Source organism: Pelobates fuscus, chromosome 4, assembly GCF_036172605.1.
Source record: "Pelobates fuscus isolate aPelFus1 chromosome 4, aPelFus1.pri, whole genome shotgun sequence".
Lineage (NCBI taxonomy): Eukaryota > Metazoa > Chordata > Amphibia > Anura > Pelobatidae > Pelobates > Pelobates fuscus.
This window is the reverse complement of record NC_086320.1, coordinates 125,368,228-125,389,618: the sequence shown is the minus strand read 5'-3', so window position 1 is coordinate 125,389,618 and position 21,391 is coordinate 125,368,228. Positions and strand designations below refer to the sequence as shown.

At 42.5% G+C, this 21,391-nt stretch overlaps 1 protein-coding gene across 2 annotated transcripts in view; it reads right to left on the bottom strand.

Annotated features, from left to right (window-relative positions):
- Positions 1-21,391, bottom strand: part of GNAL (G protein subunit alpha L) — a 349,035-nt gene that overhangs the window by 37,871 nt on the left and 289,773 nt on the right. For both annotated transcript variants that reach the window (XM_063451591.1, XM_063451592.1), the window contains exon 5: positions 21,146-21,243. In XM_063451591.1, coding sequence (XP_063307661.1) covers positions 21,146-21,243 — 98 coding nt within the window. The remainder of the gene's footprint in view (positions 1-21,145; positions 21,244-21,391) is intronic.

Sequence of the window (21,391 nt, the reverse complement as noted above, 5' to 3'; positions counted from 1 at the left end):
GCACAGTCCTATGGGGGGCACATGTCTATAGGTGGATGGGGGGCACAGCTCTCTGGGTGGATGGATGGATTGGCCAACATCAGCCCAAGCAGGACTAACGGAGCGGTTAATCAAGCTTGTTTGAAGTCACAGCTTGATGTCATATAAATACTTATTTTAAAATCATTTGGATAAAAAAAAAAAAAAGTCATTTTCGTTTTTCGATTTTAGGCCAAGGGCATCCTGAACTTTCAGGCCAGAATTTTTTTTTCGGTGCATCCCTACTCCAAACCATCAGGCACAGGGAGTACCAGACCCCCGTTTGCACTGGATACAGACGCAGGGAACCACACAAACCCACACCCAGCCGAAGACGCAAAGCAAAACACTCAATTCACACAAAAACAAATGCAAAAAGGATAGCTCTCACTGCACTGGAGCAAATCAAAGTCCCGGGAACCAGCTGAAATGTGAACTTTATTTAAACCTTTTGCTGTACATTTACCAAAAGTTGTGTTTTTTTCACTGACCTACTATGGAGCTTCTTACTGTTTCAGCATACTCCTCTCACTTTAGCATAATGGTGGGTGGAACAAGTATATGCAATCATTCAGATTTTTTTTATTTTAAGAGTTTTAGGCTTTAATCGACTGCATGACCTGATTAAATCTTACCATTTAATGCGAGATACTTGATGCATACGTTATAGTGAGTTCACCATTTTAAAAATGTAAACAGCTTTTACTTGAGCGGGTTAAACCTTTAAGGTTATGTCACATGTTTATATTAAACAATTTTTTTCTCCTTCTGCTCACTGTTATGATACCCAAGAAGATGCTGTGAATTTAGGGTGACTTGCATACTTGCTGCAGAGGTCCTGCCTTTGTGAGGTGTACCCTCTCTCCCTACGAAGTGTCTAACTGTGAATTGTTAAAAAGACTCCCAACATTATTACACAATTACAAAACATTAAATCACGATTATGTTGCTTTTTAAAGACAATATTACCCTATGTTTGTTTTCTGTTTTTATTTTATTAGCGCCACACATTTTGGAACGATGAGCAAAAAAAAAAAAAAAATATGATCAATGAATATAAGTACTTTTTATTATTCACCAAGTGCACAGCTCACTTCTGGTCATTACTTTTGCTTTTCCAGTATTTGGTTTGTTTTAGAATTATGTATTGATGTTATTCACTCCCTTGTATAGAGTAGACATTGGTAAAGTAGGGGTATGTTTGGCCATTTGGAGATTTATAATTGGGTTGTTACAATCCCTTTCTGGCACCAATGAAAGGACACTGACATTGTACAGCAAATCTATTTATCAACATCCCTTTCTTTGCTAGTTATTGACTGAATCCTTAAAGAACAGGCAAAACCTGTCCATGTTCGTACAAGTAAATCTTAAAAACAGCAGGTTTACCTGACAGAGCACACCGATTGGTTGGTTTAAGCCAAACAATCAGTGCACTTTGAGTCAAATTGCACAACATAGGAAAGGTTTAGAAAGCATTTCCAAGCTCAGTCTGCATGGAGCCTTCGCTATTTTTACATTCCGGTTGTTTTTTGTTTGTGATTGAGTCCTTTTTAAAAAATAAAAATATATGTCTACACAACAACATGGAACTTTATTTGATCGGCCCCCATCACTATTATTAGGGTAAGTGGTGTAGGTATGGTATTTGATTATTTGGGGAAGGGGTGACTAGGGGCTTGGGAGCATCTAGTAATGGCGGAAGGGTGCAGGGGAATCATTTTTATTATTAACCTACACCTGTCACTAATGGGTGGCGGATGTAGGGGGAGGGGGAGAAAACAATAGGTTCGCCACTCATTATTATTTAGGGCCCCCAACCGCCATTTAGTTTAACCCCTTAAGGACCAAGGACGTATGAGGTACGTCCAACAAAAAACGGTCCTTAAGGGTGGGGTCGAGGCACTCCGTTATAATAAATGAAAAATACAATTAAAAAGTAATTCAATTAATTAAAAAGGAGCCATCTACTAAAACAGCTCCCTAATTTAGTACCTATATATAGCAATCCCACAAAGATACTAATTTAGGAAGTTATCTACTTAATGATTACAAGAAGCAGACATGGCCCGCAACACGGTTCGGAATTTTATTTCCCAAATGAAATTCCAAAATGAAAATAATGGCTCATTTTCATCTGAAACAGTATGAACAAACGGACAAAACTTGTTTTTTTTGTCCAAACTAAAATTTTGGTGGCACCCAGGTCAGGCAGCTATTGATGGCGCAAGGAAGCCTGACCATTTCTTTCATCTGTCTTATTCCCCAAAAAATTCAGTACAGTAAATAGTTAGCCCTTCATCAGGGAAGGGTTAACTCTGTTTCCTCGTATTCAGCAGTGTTTGTGTGAATCTTCATATGAAACAGTGCTTTCTCTGTTAGTTATATAGAGCTATATTTAGTGCTAATCACTCATCATATCTACATGACATCCTTTTCCTTTATCACAGTGTATCAACACAAACCCACACTGCTCTGATGAAAAGGCATTAGCTCAACCAACCTAGTTAACCAGAAAAGCAAGTCTTTTACTGTTTTACTTTGAGTAAACCAGTTCGAGTAAAATGCTTTTAGTACAGTTCCAACAGTCTAGCTGTTCTAATATGACTTATAGAGGCCAATACAAGGCCCAAATCTCTTCAGCTCCTCTTTCAGAATGCATTCTTTACTGGAAGAAAAACCAACATTCCTTATACTGATAGTGTACATCATAGGAAATCATTACAGTTTTGCTTGTGGATCTGTCATCTAAGATGATGATCAGAAAGTGTAGTTACAAGAACATGCAGATTTGTATTTTTCGGCACTAAATGCCCACTTGACAAATACAAAATGCATCTGAATTATTTCTGCTTAAATTCAGAAGTATCACATGGAAAGTAAAGAGGAGTTATTCACTAAACCATAAACACTGCTGAATAGAAACTGGAATCAGCGAAATTTAGACCAAAAGCAGCAATTTGAAAAACTCACAGCTTGGCTATTTTTACCTGAATTCACAACAATTAAATGCTTAGCAAATAAACCATTTTGGGGTTTTATTCACTAAACCCTGAATTGAAAAAGAAAACCTGCAACATCTCTAAGTTAGAATGTAATACTATTTACTTTGCTAATTTAGAATCAAATAAATGTTCTATATACCATATAGAACTGCATATCAACAGCTTTGCTAAATTGCTCACTGTATAATTTGAAGTATTTGGAGGAATGAATACAAATATTTCACAGGTGACAAATGTTCTCCATTACATATTTACTCTTTTGCAAAGTATATTATTAAAGTTATATGATTTTTCATAAAGATAGAATTTCATAAATATAAAATCTTCAGATAAGGAAATCTCACCTTTCCCTGCTCCCCCCACCCTTGGCCACAAGTCACCGTCAGGGGTCTTTGCAAATTATGTCCCCAGACGGTGACAATGCCGCTTTAAGGAGGAAGTAGCTCTGGTGACTGTGTGCCTGGCAGACACTATAGGTGAGGTATAGGACAAATATAATCAACATTGCCTTTTTTCAGATATTGCAATGCTTAAAACATGCTTTTTAATTTAAAGTAGCACTGTCACCTGCCATGAAAAATGATACTTATATTGACTGCGTTGGAATTTAAAAAAAAATTCAAACCAAGTCAAAGTTACGTACGGAGACAAAGAAGGCCCTATTTTTGTTTCTTTGCTATGCCTTACACTTCTAGACACTGGGCGGAGCTACTACCATCTAGAAGGGCCAATCCCCCAAGTCGGCTGCAGGGAATTTACTTTATGGTGGTTCCCACGTCTTCAGGCATGCACAAGAGTTCAGCAGGGATGTTGGCTTTCGGTGCAGACAAGAACCAGCTGTAAGAAATGGTGGCGCCAGTGAGGGACCGGTTCAGGTAAGTAAATCCCCCCCCCCTCACCCCTCCTTTGTTTCAAAGGCCAAACTCAAGAAACTTCTGTAATTCCTGTGGATTAATGTAGAATTTATTTACATCGCAATTGGCATGCAACCCAGATGATGCTGTCAAGCATCTCCTGAATAAATAGTTTCTATGTGAATTTTCTACATTGGCATTCTTTAAATCTCTCTTACAAATCTGTATTTGGGATACTGGGTCAAGCTGCAAAGTAATATTTAATCCAGAATTTGTATTACATAAGAACTTCTTTGATCCTCCTCCAGGACCGCTGACTCCTTGTTCCGATTTCCTGAATAGCTATACCTGAATATTCAGTGGCTTCATCTAGAGCTACAAAAGGTCTTCTGCACAGTGATGTTGGCATGCTCCGGCAGCACCCTTTTTATTGCATAATGTGACAATTATTCCATTTTATCTTTATCCAAACAATTCCTTTTTTAGAAGGTCATTTGCAAAAACTGTTCTTAGAGGCTACTTCAGTTTTCCAATCTTCAAACCAAAGCACATTCTCCTCTGGCCCCAATGGAAAGAGCTACACTCTTGGCAGAGAGGGCTTCCTGACCAGCATCTCAAGATAATTGAGAAAGAAACAAAATAAAATAAAGAAATTAAGTTGATCTTTTCATATCTGCATGGATTGTGACTTAATATTGTGCATTTTTATACACTGCAAAAACAAGTCAATCTTTCCATTTGACTGATGAGATGGTTTTCTGTTTTATATTATGGTCAACTAAATCAGAGAACTCTACCACTAGTACTAGGTACCATGACCAAATATTGCTCTAACACAGTTTTTATTGTTTCAACGTTGTCTTCTTAATTCTAGAACAGGGTTCAGGTACTGAAAAAAACTAATATATCAAGAATCACATGAAAAAAGTCACGTGGCACTGTATATACTATAGAAGTTTGTGTAAAAAGAAGGCTATTGCAGTTTCTTGTTCTAGTTGCATGATGTAGCTGAACCATCTGTTAATGTTCTGCATCACAAATAATCTGTAATGCACAATGTTCATAATACATTGTGTTTTCTTTTGCTTCAACAAATGAAGTGTAGCATATAGAGGTCTGCATGCATTCACATGCATTACAAAACAGCTAGATAGCGGGGAGGGATTGTAAAATGCATGTAATAAGTGACTTTATTCATCAAAAGGACAAACAAGGTTTCCTTCTCTTTCTAAAGCATTTACAAGATTAGGAAACAACCATGCTATCATATGCCTTACCCTGAAAGAAATCTTTGATGCTTGCACAGTAGTCTTTTTGTCTAAGAACAGGAAGAGGTTTTTGGTCAGAGGGAAAAATAAATAAATAAAAAAAAACATTACATTTTTGGGCGCCTACAGCCTTTATTGAAAGAAAGATTAGCTGCAAAGTTTGCAGCAGGTACCGGTAGTAAAAATTACTTATATATAAAAAAAAAAAAAAACTATTCTAAACTATTGTAGAAAAAAGCATGTACATTAAAATGGCACTGTCTTCTGGACATGACTTTCCAAAAAACAGTTTTAAACAAAAATGACAGATTAAAAGGGCAATATAGGCACCACGTCACTACAGGGGGCTTGTGGTAGAGTTAAATAGTGGTCACTGGCTTGTTAAAATGTAATACTGGTGAATAGAAATTGACCCATGGTAAGTGTGCTATGAACCCTTGCAGTGGTGAATAACTTTTGAAACTCACCTACATTCCAGTTTGAGGAAAATTGTTCTTTGAACTCTGATTATGCTCTGTGCCTAAGGTGTGTTAGAGACTGTTTCTTTGATCTTTCTAAACTACTGCTGTGCAGATTTAAAAATAATAAGATGAAAAACAAACCAAAATTAAATAATGCTATTGGATTGAAAATATACAGATTCTGACTAAAGTAGTAGGTTATTTTGATATTAAGCTGCAATAAAAACTTGTCTGAATTACCAGTGATTCTTTCAAATCCATGGAATACACACATCAATCTATATATCTCTATTTTTATTTTAATGTATAATGTTTTCAGTTGGACAATATCATATGGACATGGTACCAAATGAGGTAATGTAGATCAGATAGGCAAAAATATATTCTAAGGAAATAGCCCACACATAGTTGAGGTTAATATGGTGGTTCCTCAATACAAGACAGTGTCTTAATTCTCAATACAATGTAACAAAAAAATGTAAAAATGAAAGATAATGAACAGAAAGTCTTGCAGCAGTGAGGTGTAAAAAAAAAAATCCAACATAAACTTTTACTTACGGTAAAATGTTTTTTCTTTATATGGTGGCAGTACGTATGGGGTTGTGCTGCCTAACTGGGACAACCATCTATCTGCAAGATAGGTAATTAAGAAAAATCCCTTCCCTTACCCTATAAAGGGCTTCCCCCGGCAAACCCACCTCAGTTGTAGCAAGAATACACACCTAAGCCACACACTGTAAGCAAAATTGTAATTTAGAGGTAGGGAGATTTGTACTGCCAGCATACTAATAAAAAAAGAATTTACGGTGAGTAAAAATTTCATTTTTTTTCTGACATATGCTGGCAGTACGTATGGGCCTTATGCCTAAACAGCTTGAAGTACCTACGCCCTAACGCAATTTAAGAGGCAGAGAGTACATCTAGCCTGAAAATGCCTGACTATTTTTAAGCTGCTAAAAGCTGACCAAGAAGCAGCCATACTGATTACTTCGGGTGAAGCAAGAGCTTTCTCTGCCCACGAAGTGGTCATTGCCTTTGTGGAATGTGCTGATAAAGATATTGAAGCATAAGCCATTATGATTGACGAAAAAAAACGAGAAATAGAATTATGGGCTTCATTCCCCTTAAATTTTCCTAGAAGTTGACAACAGGTGATCTGATCTTCTGAATTCAATTCGGCTCATATTGATAGGTACATCTGAAATGCCCTTTTTTTTTTTTTAACTATAGAACATGCCATCTAGTTCCAGTGGGGAGGTGGCATACTTGCAGAAGGATGAGCTGATTAATGGCTCTAAAAGAGAACTCTAGAAGAATTGAAGTTTTAGGATGAAACACAACTTTCATCCTGATGGAATATAAGAAAATCCACTGAAGAAGATATATCCTGAAGCTCGCTTACTCTCTTGGTAGGGGTAATGGCCACTAAGAATGCTGGTTAAGCTTTAGCATATTAAAAGGAACCACCTCCATAGTAAAAAGGGACCTGACAGACTGAAGAAAGATCCCAGGAGGGAAACAGAACTTCCTGGTTGGCCTAAGAAGCCCATTGCTTTAACCCCTTAAGGACACATGACATGTGTGACATGTCATGATTCCCTTTTATTCCAGAAGTTTGGTCCTTAAGGGGTTAAAGAAACTTCTAACCAGTATATACGAAGACCAATCCCTTCTCAGAAAGAACTCCGGGAATACCATTTTGGTCTTAACGTGGAAACGCCCAACCTGTGGAAATCTCCTGCAGAAAGCGTAAATTTGAACCAACCGGACAAATGAACAAGAAGACAATGATGTTCCTTACAATGTAGAAACTCTACTCATATCCTCATGTAAAAGTTAGAGGCGGAACGACTAGCAGATTATACGCAACAAGTGGACTCTGACTCATGAGATAAAGGATCCACCATGCAGTTGTCCTACCGTCAATAAGAACCTATTCAACACTTCCAGCAGGATATCCTGTGTTCAAAAGTGTTTTTGAGATCGGTAGATCTCCAAACTTGGAAATCATCTCCACCAAGGCCGAAAAATGGCTCGGGTTTGGCCAGTATGGAAAGATGGCAGAACCACTGCTCTGTCCATTCACCTCTTTTGAAGAAGTCATGGGAACAGTCTATAGGAGAAAAAATGCAAGCCCGGAGAAATATCCTTAGATAGATCGACCAACTATGCAACTTGAACTATATGTCCTGTATAGAGAGGCAAACCTGAGAATCTATATGTTCTCCCTCTTTGCCATAAGGTCTATCCGGGCACTCCAAATCTCTCTATAGACCGCGAACATGATCGGATCTATTGACCATTACTCTTGATCCCAATTTCTTGTGTTGAGGTTGTAGGTGATGACACTGTCGACACATCATGAGTGGAATGGAGAGAGGACCTCCCAGAGTTCCTGAGCCCAGTACACCGTATTGGTACATAGCTGAAACAGACCTTGCCTCTGGCACCACCCTGTCTGTTGACGTGAGGGAAACCGTGTCATGGTCAGACCGCATTGTAATAGGTCCCTCAATCGACCAAAATCGGTTAGGGGAGTGAAGAACTGCCTGAAGAGCTCTGAAATCAGTGGAATATTTTTCTTAGGACCAAGAACACTGACACATTAAAGAATTTAGACGAGCGACCCAGCCTGTGTTAGATGCATTCTGAGGTGAAAATTACTCCTTCTATAGGCTGAAAGGACAGACTTGTCGGAAAAAACTTGACGTAGTCCACCAGTTTAGCTGATCTTCCACTTTTTTCGAAGAGAGTCTAGGAGACAGAAATCCAAGATTTCCACACTGACCCAGAGGAGAGAATATTCCACTGTAGCGGCCAAATCCTGATTTTGCCCAGTTGACTGCAGGAATTGAAGAAGTCACACATCCCAGCAATCACATTTCCTGTTCTTATGGAGGAATTTTCGCTTTATTAGGAATTGGACCTTTCCTTCATGAGTGCAGTAGATGCAGACGTAACGTTTTAAGGTTAACAAAAAAAATAAAAAAATTTCCTGGAGAAGAAGAAAATACATTATAGTCTCCGTATCCAACCATATTGCTGTAGCGCTTTGCTAGCTACCTGAACATACTTAAATTAGCCAAACTCCCAAGTAGGGAATGCCTTGTTCCCTAAAATATGCTGTTAAGGGAGTGCTTTGAAGAGCAATGAAATCTCTTCAAGCCATTTATTATGGTGTACTGTATTTTCAGAAAAAAATTTGAGGATTCGCTATAGGGATATGTGGCAATATATGTGATCTATATACACCATGAAATTCCTTTCGGCAGAATCAGAGTTACAGAAGCAGAAGTTTTGATTCTGAACCTCAGGAGAGGAACCAATAATTTAAATTCATAACAGGTTTAAAGGAATGATCAGAGTTTGATAACCAGGAGATTCCTGAGGAACCCAACAAATTTCGTGGTTCACAGAACCATATCTCAAACTCCTTGAATCCAACAGGAACACTGTTTCTGTAAATAGAGTATCAGATGTTCATACGACTATGGATTGGGCAGATTTAAAAAAAGCAAGCGATGCCCTTGCACAGACACACAGATACATACCCTTAAGGATACATACCCTGACACACAGATACATACAGTGACATATACAGACACATACATTGACACACAGACATACACACGCAGATATACATATATACACTGACTCACAGACATACAGATACATACACACAAACACTACACACACATACAGATACACAAAAACACATTCATGTCCGTTTCCTAGCTTTTGGCTGGCTGGGTCTGGTGGGAGTGACAAGCTGTTCCTTCCTCCCAGGTCTGGCTGCACTAGCACAGGAGTCCGGTCGCCCTATTAAAGTGCTGCAGGGTGCGGCCGGGCCCCTGGAGGCACATGTGTATCAGGTGACCCTAAGTGCATGGGCCACCTGGGGAAAATATTTGGCCCAGTGGGAAGGGGGTCAAGCCAGAGGAGAAGGGGGGGCTGTTTTGTCATCACCAATGACTTGCACGCTCCCCTCAGAATGACTATATTAGTGCAATGCTCCTCTAAGGCAGCCAATGTGCAGAGCGCTGGTGAAGAGCTCTTGCATGTGAAAAAGGCCCTGTATTTGTTCTGAGCAGCGCAAATGGGTTTAATGACACGCTTGCACTTCGTTTGCTTGCGACTTGTCTCTGGTGTCTCAATAAGTAGGATACTAGAGGGAATATGGGCCAGGAAAGAGTATTGTGCACGTGTTTGGAAGCTTCATGTGGGAATGTGTGTATAGATAGAGAGAACCGATTGTAATGTTGCGTTTGGTGTAAATAGGTAACTTTCAGTTGTGTTGTGTTTGTGGTGTAATCTGTGTGGCTAGGGACTGTAGAGAGTGTGTGCATATAGGTGCTGTAATGTGTGTGCATATAGGTGCTGTAATGTGTGTGCATAGGGTCGGTAGTGTGTGTATAGGTGTGTACTGTGTTTTAGGGAACATAGTACATGTTTTTGCATACAGGGGTTCTAGTGTGTGCATAGGGAATGCAAAGTGTGAGTATATGGGATGGAGTGAGTGGAAGGGTGCAGTGTGTGTGAGAGGGGTGCAGAGTGTGTGGGGTGCAGGGTTTATGAGGGGTGGTGTGTGTTAGGCCTACTGTATGTCAGGTGTGCAGTGTGTTTGAGAGGAGTGCAGTGTGTGTGTGTGGGGTGCTCTGTGTGTGTGTGTTAGGGATGCTCTGTGTGAGGGGTGCTCTGTGTGTGTATGTGTATGAGGGTGCTCTGTGTGTGTTTGAGAGGTGCTGCGTTTGTGTGTTAGTGGTGCTGTCTGTCTGAGGGGTGCTCTTTACGTGTTAGGGGTGCTGTGTTTGGAAAGGTGCTCTGTGTGTGTGTGTGTGTGTATATGTGTGAGGGGTGCTCTGTGTGTGTTAGGGGTGCTGTGTTTGGAAGGGTGCTCTGTGTGTGTGAGGGGTGCTGCGTTTGTGTTTTATTGGTGCTGTCTGTGTGAGGGGTGCTCTTTATGTGTTAGGGATACTGTGTGAGTGGTGCGCTCTGTGTGTGAGGGTGCTCTGTGTGTGTTAGGGGTGCTGTGTTTGTGTGTGTGTGTGTATATGTGTGAGGGGTGATGTGTGTGTTAGGGGTGCTGTGTTTGTGTGTGTGTGTGTGTGTATATGTGTGAGGGGTGCTGTGTGTGTTAGGGGTGCCGTGTTTGGAAGGGTGCTGTGTTTGTGTGTTAGTGGTGCTGTCTGTGTGAGGGGTACTGTGTGAGAAGTGCTCTGTGTGTGTGTGTATGTGAGGGGTGCTCTGTGTGTGTATGTGTGTGAGGGTGCTCTGTGTGTGTTAGGGGTGCTGTGTTTGGAATGGTGCTCTGTGTGTGTATATGTGTGAGGGGTGCTTTGTGTGTGTGTGTGTGTGTGTGTGTGTGTATATGTGTGAGGGGTGCTTTGTATGTGTGTGTATATGTGTGTTAGGGGTGCTGTGTTTGGAAGGGTGCTCTGTCTGTGCGAGGGGTGCTGTTTGTGTATGTGTGAGGGTCGCTGCCTGTGTATGTGAGAGGGGTGCTCTGTGTGTGTGAGAGGAGTGCTCGGCATGTGTGTTACGGGTGCTGTATATGTGGGGTTCTCTGTGTGTGTATGTGGGTGCTCTGTGTGTGTATGTGTGTTAGGGGTGCAGTGTTTGTAAGGGTGCTCTGTCTTTGTGTGGGGTGCTCTCTGTGTTAGGGGGTGCTGTGTGTGTGTGTAAGGGGTGCTCTGTATGTGTAAGGGGTGCTGTGTGTGTGAGGGGTGCGATGCTGGTGTATGGGGTGCAATGTTTGTGAGTGGTGTGTGTGTGTGTGTGTGTGAGAGGGGTGCTGTGTGTGAGAAGGGTGCTGTGTGAGTGAGGGTTGCTCTGTGTCTGTGTGTGGGCCTACATATGGGGGTGGGGGGGCAGTAGGCCCACACACAAACGACACACTACCTATCACTCACACACAGTACTCTTTACAAACACAGTGCACCCTTCACACAGGAGCGGCCTGCAACTGTATGAAGGCATCCCCCGGCCCGCCCATCCTTACCAAGCCAGAACATACTCGGTGCAAAGTTAAACATAAAGGGCTCTGGAACCTCCACGGACTGAGCCATGCTGCTCAGCCTACCACCCAGGCAGCTATCGGGCTTCCTTCCCCAGATAGCAACTTGTGCGCTTGATCCGTCCCGTGCTGGGACAAGGAAGAACTGAGGTGGGTTTGCCGGGGGAAGCCCTTTATAGGGTAAAGGGGAGAGACTTTTACCTATCTTGCAGCTGCTTGTCCCAATTAGGAAGCACAACACCATACGTACTGCCACTACATGTCAGAAAAAAATAGGGTGCAAACCTACTAATTGGAAACCTCTGGCTTTTTGTTTTAGTTAACCTCTAGTTTTGTGGGTTTGTTTTTTTAAACAAACAAAACAGTTGGAAAAAATTTAGTTCAGGATTTTCATGGATGCACTAATTAACACTAAACTGTGCACTTAACCCCTTAAGGACACATGACATGTGTGACATGTCACAATTCCCTTTTATTGCAGAAGTTTGGTCCTTATGGGGTTAAGGGGAAAGGTGTTTTTTTTTTTTTTTAACCCAATGATACAGATTGTTCACACAAAGTGTAACATTTTAAATTGTAAATAAAAATGAAAACAAAAAAACCCTCCCCACAAACTGCTAACTGATAAGCAGCATAAGGTATTGGCTTTCTTGAACTGTTCTGGTAGAGCCTGACATCTCAGCTGGGTCCTGCTAGGTGCCTGCAGGGGAGTTTCCAGTATCCAGTCTTCTCATGAAGGACAATCCCAACTGCTCTATAGAGCAAGGCAGGGCCACGAAGGACTGCTCTTATTGTTCGGTGTGCCAGCTGACTGCTCTCAGCCAATAAGCGCCATCTTGCATCTGGCCATACTTTAAAGCAGTCTAAAACTGAATTCTTATTGTAGGATCACCACAGGGCACTCCTGGAACCATAACCACTAGTGAGGGCATTAGTAGTTATGGTGCTTGAAGTGTACCTTGCATGCATCCATGATATATCCAGCTGCATCCTTAACTTGAATGGTGATGTATTTATTCACTAAACACCAAACAATAACTGAATAGTACATTTTAGGCAAAAAATTGCCTAAAATCTAAGGAAATTGGTTTCTATAGAAAGAAGGGCGCTTATTTTTTTCTAATTTACTATTTTATCCTACACTCTGCAACTTAGTTTCCAATCCACTGCAATTTGGGAATCTGGGAAATTCCCAGTGCCCAGGAAACAATGCAAATGGGAACAATATCTACTGTCTAAGAGGTTGTTTCATTTCCTTTTCTTTTAGTATTTGTTGTCAGTAAGAGAACAGAAGAGATTATACCTGATTTGTGGATAACAGACCTTTAATGTTTACTGACAACTGGTAACAGACTTCACAACCTAAATATGCTCATGTAATGAACAAGCACACATTTAACCATTCCACAGAACCATTCTGCAGAACAGTGAAAAAATAACGACCCCCCCCCAAAAAAAGATCAGTAGATTAGACAGAAGATTTGTGGTTTTCTGTTCTTTAATTATTAGGTAGTGACAAGAATGCATGCACGCGATTTCTGTCAACTCTGGCATTTTAGAATACACAAATCCCTTTGACTGTCAAGGTTTTTTTAGTTAAGTGAGAATTCAAAGTGAATTTCAAATTGTAGGCCAACATAGCCAAACTGGAAAGAAAGCCAACGGAACAAATTCACTTTAGAGAATGACCTTGTCTATCTCTGTCCTCTGTCAGTATGCCTCTAGAAGTGATTTTTGAAGTGACCAATTTAATCCTCAACAGGGCTTGAAATCCCAAGGTAGCCTAGAGGTAGTGCCTTACGTTTGTAATGCAAAGCTTGTGGGTTCTGTACCTGCATAGGGAGTTTTCCCCCCCTGCTCATTATGTCTCTACAAGTTTCATGTAGTTATTTAAAAAATAAAAAAAATAAAATGGTGAATGCTCTTATTGAAACTTGGACAAACTACCGGTAATTATTGACCTTCTGTGGAGTTAACATGCAAGAGAGAATACCTTTAACATCTAATGCATTGAACCGTGTAAAATATTCACTGCATGTAATATCAAGCAATGTTTGTTTATAATTGATTTAGCAAAAATTATAACAAAAAATAAAATGTTTCCTACCCATAACAAGATCTGAACACTAGTTGTCTGCATGAAAAGAAAAGCTCTTAACTAATAATCTACAGGGAAACACAAAAAGTAGAACTCCGTTTCACTATCAGCACTACCTATGTCTGATATTAAAGGGGTTCTCTTAGCAGTGATATAAAGTGGTCATGGCTGTAGGTATCTGAAGTGCAGTGCTCTGTAAACCAATGTAATCGGCTTCTCCCTTGGAGGCGGTGCGCATGCAACGGAAAGCTTACTGCCTCCTCCCTCCGGCCTCCCTCCACAGAGAATATTTTTTTTAACTCTGAGACTGCAAAGCAGCCCAATCAAATGCTTCTCTATGAGAGACATTTGACTAAACCATGCAATGTTCTTGGCGAAGCCAGAAGAGGCATGGATGGCAGTGCTGGGAACTTTGCCTAGTGCTGGATTTCAGGTAAGTTGAAGCATGCTGCCAGGTTTCCAGATACAATTCCATTATTATATTGTTCTGTATCCTGAAGTCGTCTTTTTCTAAATTGGATTTTTGTGTGCAGACAATTGTAATAAATTCATATTTTAGCATAATTTGTTGGATCGGAGCAGGAATAGTGCAACTCATTAGCCTAAGCAATTTCCTGCATAGGAAGTAATACATAATTGTAGGTTTTAACCCTTTTAAAGTAATGGGTGTGCCACTCACATTCTTTGCAAAGAGCTGTTGATATCTCCTACAGTCAAAGGGTTAAACACATTTTTTTTTATTTTTTTTAAAGCCATTTTTAATATTTTGTGACAATAAGTCAGAAGGTGGAATCAAAACCAGTGGGTGGAGTCTGGCACCCCAATGTCTTAAAGCTTCACAAGCTGCCACTGCAAGTAACCCTTCAAATTTTGAGGACTTCCTTGCCATATTTAAAGCATCTAAAGTACTAAATTTGGACTAGTAATTGATTTGGGGACTCATTGTTTAATTTTGTTTTGAAGAGCATGTAAAACAATGCAGGAAAAAGCTGCACTCTATGATAACTACTGCTAAATAAATTGACAGATCAGCAAGAATTCTACACCTGTGTTTTCATATGAACAGGCTGCATTCAGCCTTCTCTTCACACGCCAAGAACAATATTTTGCTTCATTTGCCCAATTCAAGATATAAACTGAACTTCTGCATGATTAATACTGATAACTAAGTAGTCAAAGTTTATGTTCCCACAAGATTTAAGTTCCCATAACCTGCCCTAGAGGAGTTCAACACATGTCAAGTTATAAAACTGGTCCTTTCAATGAGAATCCAAACCTACTTAACTCCTTCAGTTCACAAGTACACTGAGCACCTAGTAGAGGAGCTCTCACACTTAAAATTAAAGCAATGTGAATATATACATTTTAATTTGGTGATGCGCATTTTAAAAATCAATTCAGAGTTATTCCGTAACGGGCAATTTTGTGAAACTGACAAAAGAATGGTAAATTCTATGCCAATAAGTACTGTCAAATTGTTTCACGTATCAATTTTGCAGTTTTTTTGTCAGTTCCTCAAAAATTTCCCTTTAGTGAGTATACCTCTGTCTAGGTAGCATTAAACATGACTAAGCTTTTACATAAAAACATAGAATTAAAGAGGCAGGCAAAGCACTGAGAGATGCTCTCTGACAATATTTTGGTCTAAGCACAGGTAGAATTGGTGTCAATAATGTGTAAACAGAGGGATTTCTGGTCAGGAGGCACAGATAGGAACCCAGGTAAGTGACAAACTGTTTGAAAATGGTGCCATTATGACTGTGTGAATTGACTCATGGTACCTAGTCTATATTTAGGTAGTTTAACCTTTAGAAAATAAAATGTTTAACACATTTAAAAATAAAATATTTGAGCAGCCATAATGAGCAGACGTGTGCAAGCAGAGCTCCGCAGAAAACAGCCTGAAAATAGCAAATTACCCACCCGAAAATCTCCTACCTAAGCCTTTACCGGGCCATTACGTGATGGGGAAGAAATCAAAGCACCAGGGGACCCCGAGACCGACAGGGGCACGAGATATTGGGGATCTTCTCCTCCGACCTACACAGGCCCCAAACCGCGCTGCACCTACTACAAAACATGGCGACATGGCTTCGGCCTCCTCCGAGGATCAAGCGATGGACGAACTGGACGTATTCCCGAGCTCAGGGGGCCTACACCTCCCGTCATCCGACGAGGATAATGAGCTGCCCTCCACGAAGGGGGACATCAAGGCCTTGCTACGACACCTCCGCGAAATGTTTGCCGCAGATGTGGCCACCCTGCGGGAAGAGATACAAACGGTGGAGGGGCGCGTCAAAACAACAGAAGGGGAGACGAAAGATCTCTCTGCCCGGTGCACACAATTAGAAGCCCAAAATACTGAGATGCGGCGCGCTCAGGCCCAACTCGCCGGCCGCCTAGACGCCATTGAAGATCAGAACAGGAGCAGAAATGTAAAAATCCGGGGCATCCCGGAAACTGTAGCCCCAGGCGAATTGACACACTACGCCGGGAGACTGCTCGCTTCCCTGCTCCCACCGCAGCAACCAAAGTTAACTGAGATAGAAGGGGCCTATCGCATCCGGAGGGCCGCTACAGCGCCAGCAGACACCCCAAGGGATGTCATCTTGCAGCTTCGCACAAGGGCAGCCCAGTTAACCCTCATGGCTGCCGTGAGAAACAAGGCAAACCACTCATTTGAAAACGCTACCCTATCCTTCTATCAGGACCTGTCCAGGCCCACAGTGCTGTGGAGAAGCAGACTCAAACCACTAACGGTCAAGCTCCGTCAACACTCCATCCCATATCGCTGGGCATACCCTAGAAGCCTGATCATCTCCCATGGGGGAGCAACAACCCGCCTTACGGAGGCGGCAGAAATGGACTCAGTGATGCTTGCGCTGGGACTATCGACGGATCCAGTTAGCACCGATCAAGCTCCAAGACAGCAACACCCTCATACCTGGGACATGACCAAAATCCAAGCATTCCGACCCTCCGGGGCCACCACCTCGTCATCTATGGCCTTTAAAGCACAGAGGGCCGCCCGCAACACGCTGGGTACCTGAGGCCCAGACGGAGACTCGGGGATACCAAGCATAACCATACTACACAGCCAAGTTTGAGGATCCCACCTGTGATCCCCCGCTACAAGGTTCCACATTCCTATTTCTATTTCTATTGTTTTAAACACTTATGACTTATCATTAGACTTTCGCTTAGACCACAACATACCCACAACCCGCAGTCACCCAAGGAGGACAACCCCGACCACTGGGAAAGGTAACCTCGGACACAAGCAAAGACGACGCACATCGAGACCCAGGTCACGAACACTCACTTAAAATGCTTAATTTCACCTCTGGCATGACAGAGGAAGGGGGACTCTCTAGAGACTCTAAGGTCAAACTATTATGCTATATTGTTCTTCACATATTGTCTGTGTCCGTAATTCCGCATCTTAAGTATATCTATCATGCTGTCTAGCTAATAGGTAGGATTGTGTGCTGTGACAGGTAGATTTTAAAAAGTACCTTATTATTTTTATTTTTATTTTATTGAGCTCTGGCAAATACATATTGTAGGTTACGAAGGGGCTGTGAAAATAGGTGAAGCAACATTATGTTACAAGCATTTTGAGCAATAGCACTACAGCCGATAACTTATTAGGTCCAGTGGCACAACAGAAAATACTAGACATTTAAAGCCTATATGCCAGGAATTCCTAAAGGGTTCACTCACACCATGCTTCTGATTGTGTTACATTGCTTTTCGTATATTTTTGCAACTAATATGAAAAACCTAAGCACTGTTTAGCCATATTGTCTGTAGCCAGGTACTGCTTTGCTTCGATGCATGTCCACACACTACCTCCCATGGCATAGGTGTTTTAGCACTGGCAAGCAACGACCACCATTATCTTATTCTAATATATCGAATCCCACCTCGCCAACATCCCGCTTAGTTACACATGTACAACTAAACAAAATGGGAGGACTAATATGCCACCACCTAACTTTTAGGAAGCCCGAATAACGCTGATGTGGCATCAGCTGATATGCGGTGTTCATCGCCACGACAAACACTAAACTCCCCTCATGAGTTGCAACACCTCCACAGGTCAGATACGTCCGCATACTCAAAGGTGAACACCCCTGCCACGGACCCCTACACTTACTATCCTCCTTAGACTTGTGGGGCAGATGCTGTAATGAGGTGACGTCCTCACTCTGCTATTTCCATCGATGTTATATTTATTTATATATAGTTTTCACTTAAGGTTAAGCTCACTCAAGTCAAGCACGGTCACTTAACCCCTTCCCAGCGTTAATCAAGAATGACCGGTAAATGCTGTTGCGGCATTGCTGGCGTGCATGCTCCAATTTACCTGCAAGGGCCTGGCAGGACGGTTACGCCACATACCCAAAGGGGTAAGCCCCCGCCACAGCCACCTAAACTTGTCTCTATCCTCAGAACTGTGGGACTGACATTTATGGTAACAATCTCTTCTTGCTTTCTGCATTTATCTTTTCTCTTTTAATAATGCTCATACTTAAAGTTTAAGCACATTTAATACAAAATTGTGCAGTATTATTTAGTGTCATCTATATGTTAACCAAGAATGGCCGGATATTGCTGTTGTGGCTTTACCGGCGTGTATGTACTAAACTACCTGCACTGAAAAATAAAGAATTTAAAAAAAAAAAAAAAAAAAAAATATTTAATATAAATGGACACATTAATGTTTGTGGATTGCTGGTGTTACATTTCAACAGGACAAGTAAATTAAGTATATTCTGTTTAAATCCACTGCATTATTACAAAATGAAAATGCTGTACTAATTTGCCATCAGTAGATGAACATAACCCAGCTAAAGTTACCATTCCATGTCTGAGTTTGGTCTCAAAGATCATATTGTTATGATGATCTTTACTGATGACGGAAATAACAGGTGGAGCACAGAGTACGGGGGCATGCCAGTGGTACTCATGGCATGAGCTCTTTGGCAAACGCATACTTAAGTGGAGCTTCTGCATTGAGGTTACACTAGAATTCACAGATTTATCAGAGTTTCTTGATGCCATACCCTGGTGCTGAACACTACAAAGGAAAAAAGGGTGGAGCCATGACTAACTTCCAAACCAAAGGCTGTTTTGTATGGCGTGCTCTGTGTGAACCCACTTCTGCATACAACTCCCCAGCAGGATACATATAGTGGGATGTACCAAAGTGAAATTTCAATTTACAAATTTAAGGCCAGAACAGCAAAAGCTAAAAACAAATTGGAGAATTATTCAACTTGCCTATATTTGTTTAAAAAAAAAAAAAAATGAAATCTATTTTTTAAATTTATACTTAAAAGTAAAAATCCTTGAAAGACATTACCGTATTTTTCGCTCCATAAGACGCACCACACCATAAGACGCACCTAGTTTTTAGAGGAGGAAACCCAGAAAAAAAATATTTTGAACAAACTATCCCATAGTGTTTTTTACTATGGGAAAGTTTGTTCAGAATATTTTTTTTCTCCCCTGTCCCATAATGATCTTTAACCCCCATCCCCTTGTCCAATAGTGTTCTCCCCTTCCCCCTCCCCTCCCCCAATAGTGTTCTCCCCTTCCCCCTCCCCTCCCCCCAATAGTGTTCTCCCCCTCCCCTCCCCCCAATAGTGTTCTCCCCCTCCCCTCCTCCCAATAGTGTTCTCCCCCTCCCCTCCTCCCAATAGTGTTCTCCCCCTCCCCTCCTCCCAATAGTGTTCTCCCCCTCCCCTCCTCCCAATAGTGTTCTCCCCCTCCCCTCCTCCCAATAGTGTTCTCCCCCTCCCCTCCTCCCAATAGTGTTCTCCCCCTCCCCTCCTCCCAATAGTGTTCTCCCCCTCCCCTCCTCCCAATAGTGTTCTCCCCCTCCCCTCCTCCCAATAGTGTTCTCCCCCTCCCCTCCTCCCAATAGTGTTCTCCCCCTCCCCTCCTCCCATAGTGTTCTCCCCCTCCCCTCCTCCCATAGTGTTCTCCCCCTCCCCTCCTCCCATAGTGTTCTCCCCCTCCCCTCCTCCCATAGTGTTCTCCCCCTCCCCTCCTCCCATAGTGTTCTCCCCCTCCCCTCCTCCCATAGTGTTCTCCCCCTCCCCTCCTCCCATAGTGTTCTCCCCCTCCCCTCCTCCCATAGTGTTCTCCCCCTCCCCTCCTCCCATAGTGTTCTCCCCCTCCCCTCCTCCCATAGTGTTCTCCCCCTCCCATAGTGTTCTCCCCCTCCCCTCCTCCCATAGTGTTCTCCCCCTCCCCTCCTCCCATAGTGTTCTCCCCTTCCCCTCCTCCCATAGTGTTCTCCCCTTCCCCTCCTCCCATAGTGTTCTCCCCTTCCCCCCATAGTGTTCTCCCCTTCCCCTCCTCCCATAGTGTTCTCCCCTTCCCCTCCTCCCATAGTGTTCTCCCCTTCCCCTCCTCCCATAGTGTTCTCCCCTTCCCCTCCTCCCATAGTGTTCTCCCCTTCCCCTCCTCCCATAGTGTTCTCCCCTTCCCCGCCTCCCATAGTGTTCTCCCCTTCCCCATCTCCCATAGTGTTCTCCCCTTCCCCTCCTCCCATAGTGTTCTCCCCTTCCCCTCCTCCCATAGTGTTCTCCCCTTCCCCTCCTCCCATAGTGTTCTCCCCTTCCCCTCCTCCCATAGTGTTCTCCCCTTCCCCTCCTCCCATAGTGTTCTCCCCTTCCCCTCCTCCGTTAGTGTTCTCCCCTTCCCCTCCTCCCATAGTGTTCTCCCCTTCCCCTCCTCCCATAGTGTTCTCCCCTTCCCCTCCTCCGTTAGTGTTCTCCCCTTCCCCTCCTCCCATAGTGTTCTCCCCTTCCCCTCCTCCCATAGTGTTCTCCCCTTCCCCTCCTCCCATAGTGTTCTCCCCTTCCCCTCCTCCCATAGTGTTCTCCCCTTCCCCTCCTCCCATAGTGTTCTCCCCTTCCTTCCCCTACTCCCATAGTGTTCTCCCCTTCCCCTCCTCCCATAGTGTTCTCCCCTTCCCCTCCTCCCATAGTGTTCTCCCCTTCCCCTCCTCCCATAGTGTTCTCCCCTTCCCCTCCTCCCATAGTGTTCTCCCCTTCCTTCCCCTCCTCCCATAGTGTTCTCCCCTCCCCTCCTCCCATAGTGTTCTCCCCTCCCCTCCTCCCATAGTGTGCACACTTCCTTTCAGTCCCGCCGGAAACTGAAATTGAAGTTCCTGTACCGCGGTGCGCACTGTGCTGCCGGCCCACGCTACAAGATAGGTAAGTAAACCTTCACATTCACTCCATAAGACGCACAGACATTTCCCCTCACTTTTGAGGGGAAAAAAAGTGCGTCTTATGGAGCGAAAAATACGGTAATTAAAAAAAAAAATAGACAAATCAAACCCACAACCCTTCCACTTGCAAATAACCCAAGCACCACTGTATACATATGCCTCATCAAATTGCCACTTACTATTGTGCGCAGTCAATAAGTTGATATTCATTTGACCTCTCAAAACAAGCCTTCACTCCATCATCATCCCAAAGCTTTTGTGCGTGTTCAAAAAATTCCTAGAAAAGAAGAAAACACAAATGACATTTTATCAAAGTACAGAGTTTAAACAATATATGTTTTGACAAATCTCTGCATACATGTATTCTAAGCCTGGAATCCTTTGTAACCATGCTTTATGATGGTAGCTCAAGAGACACAAAGTAC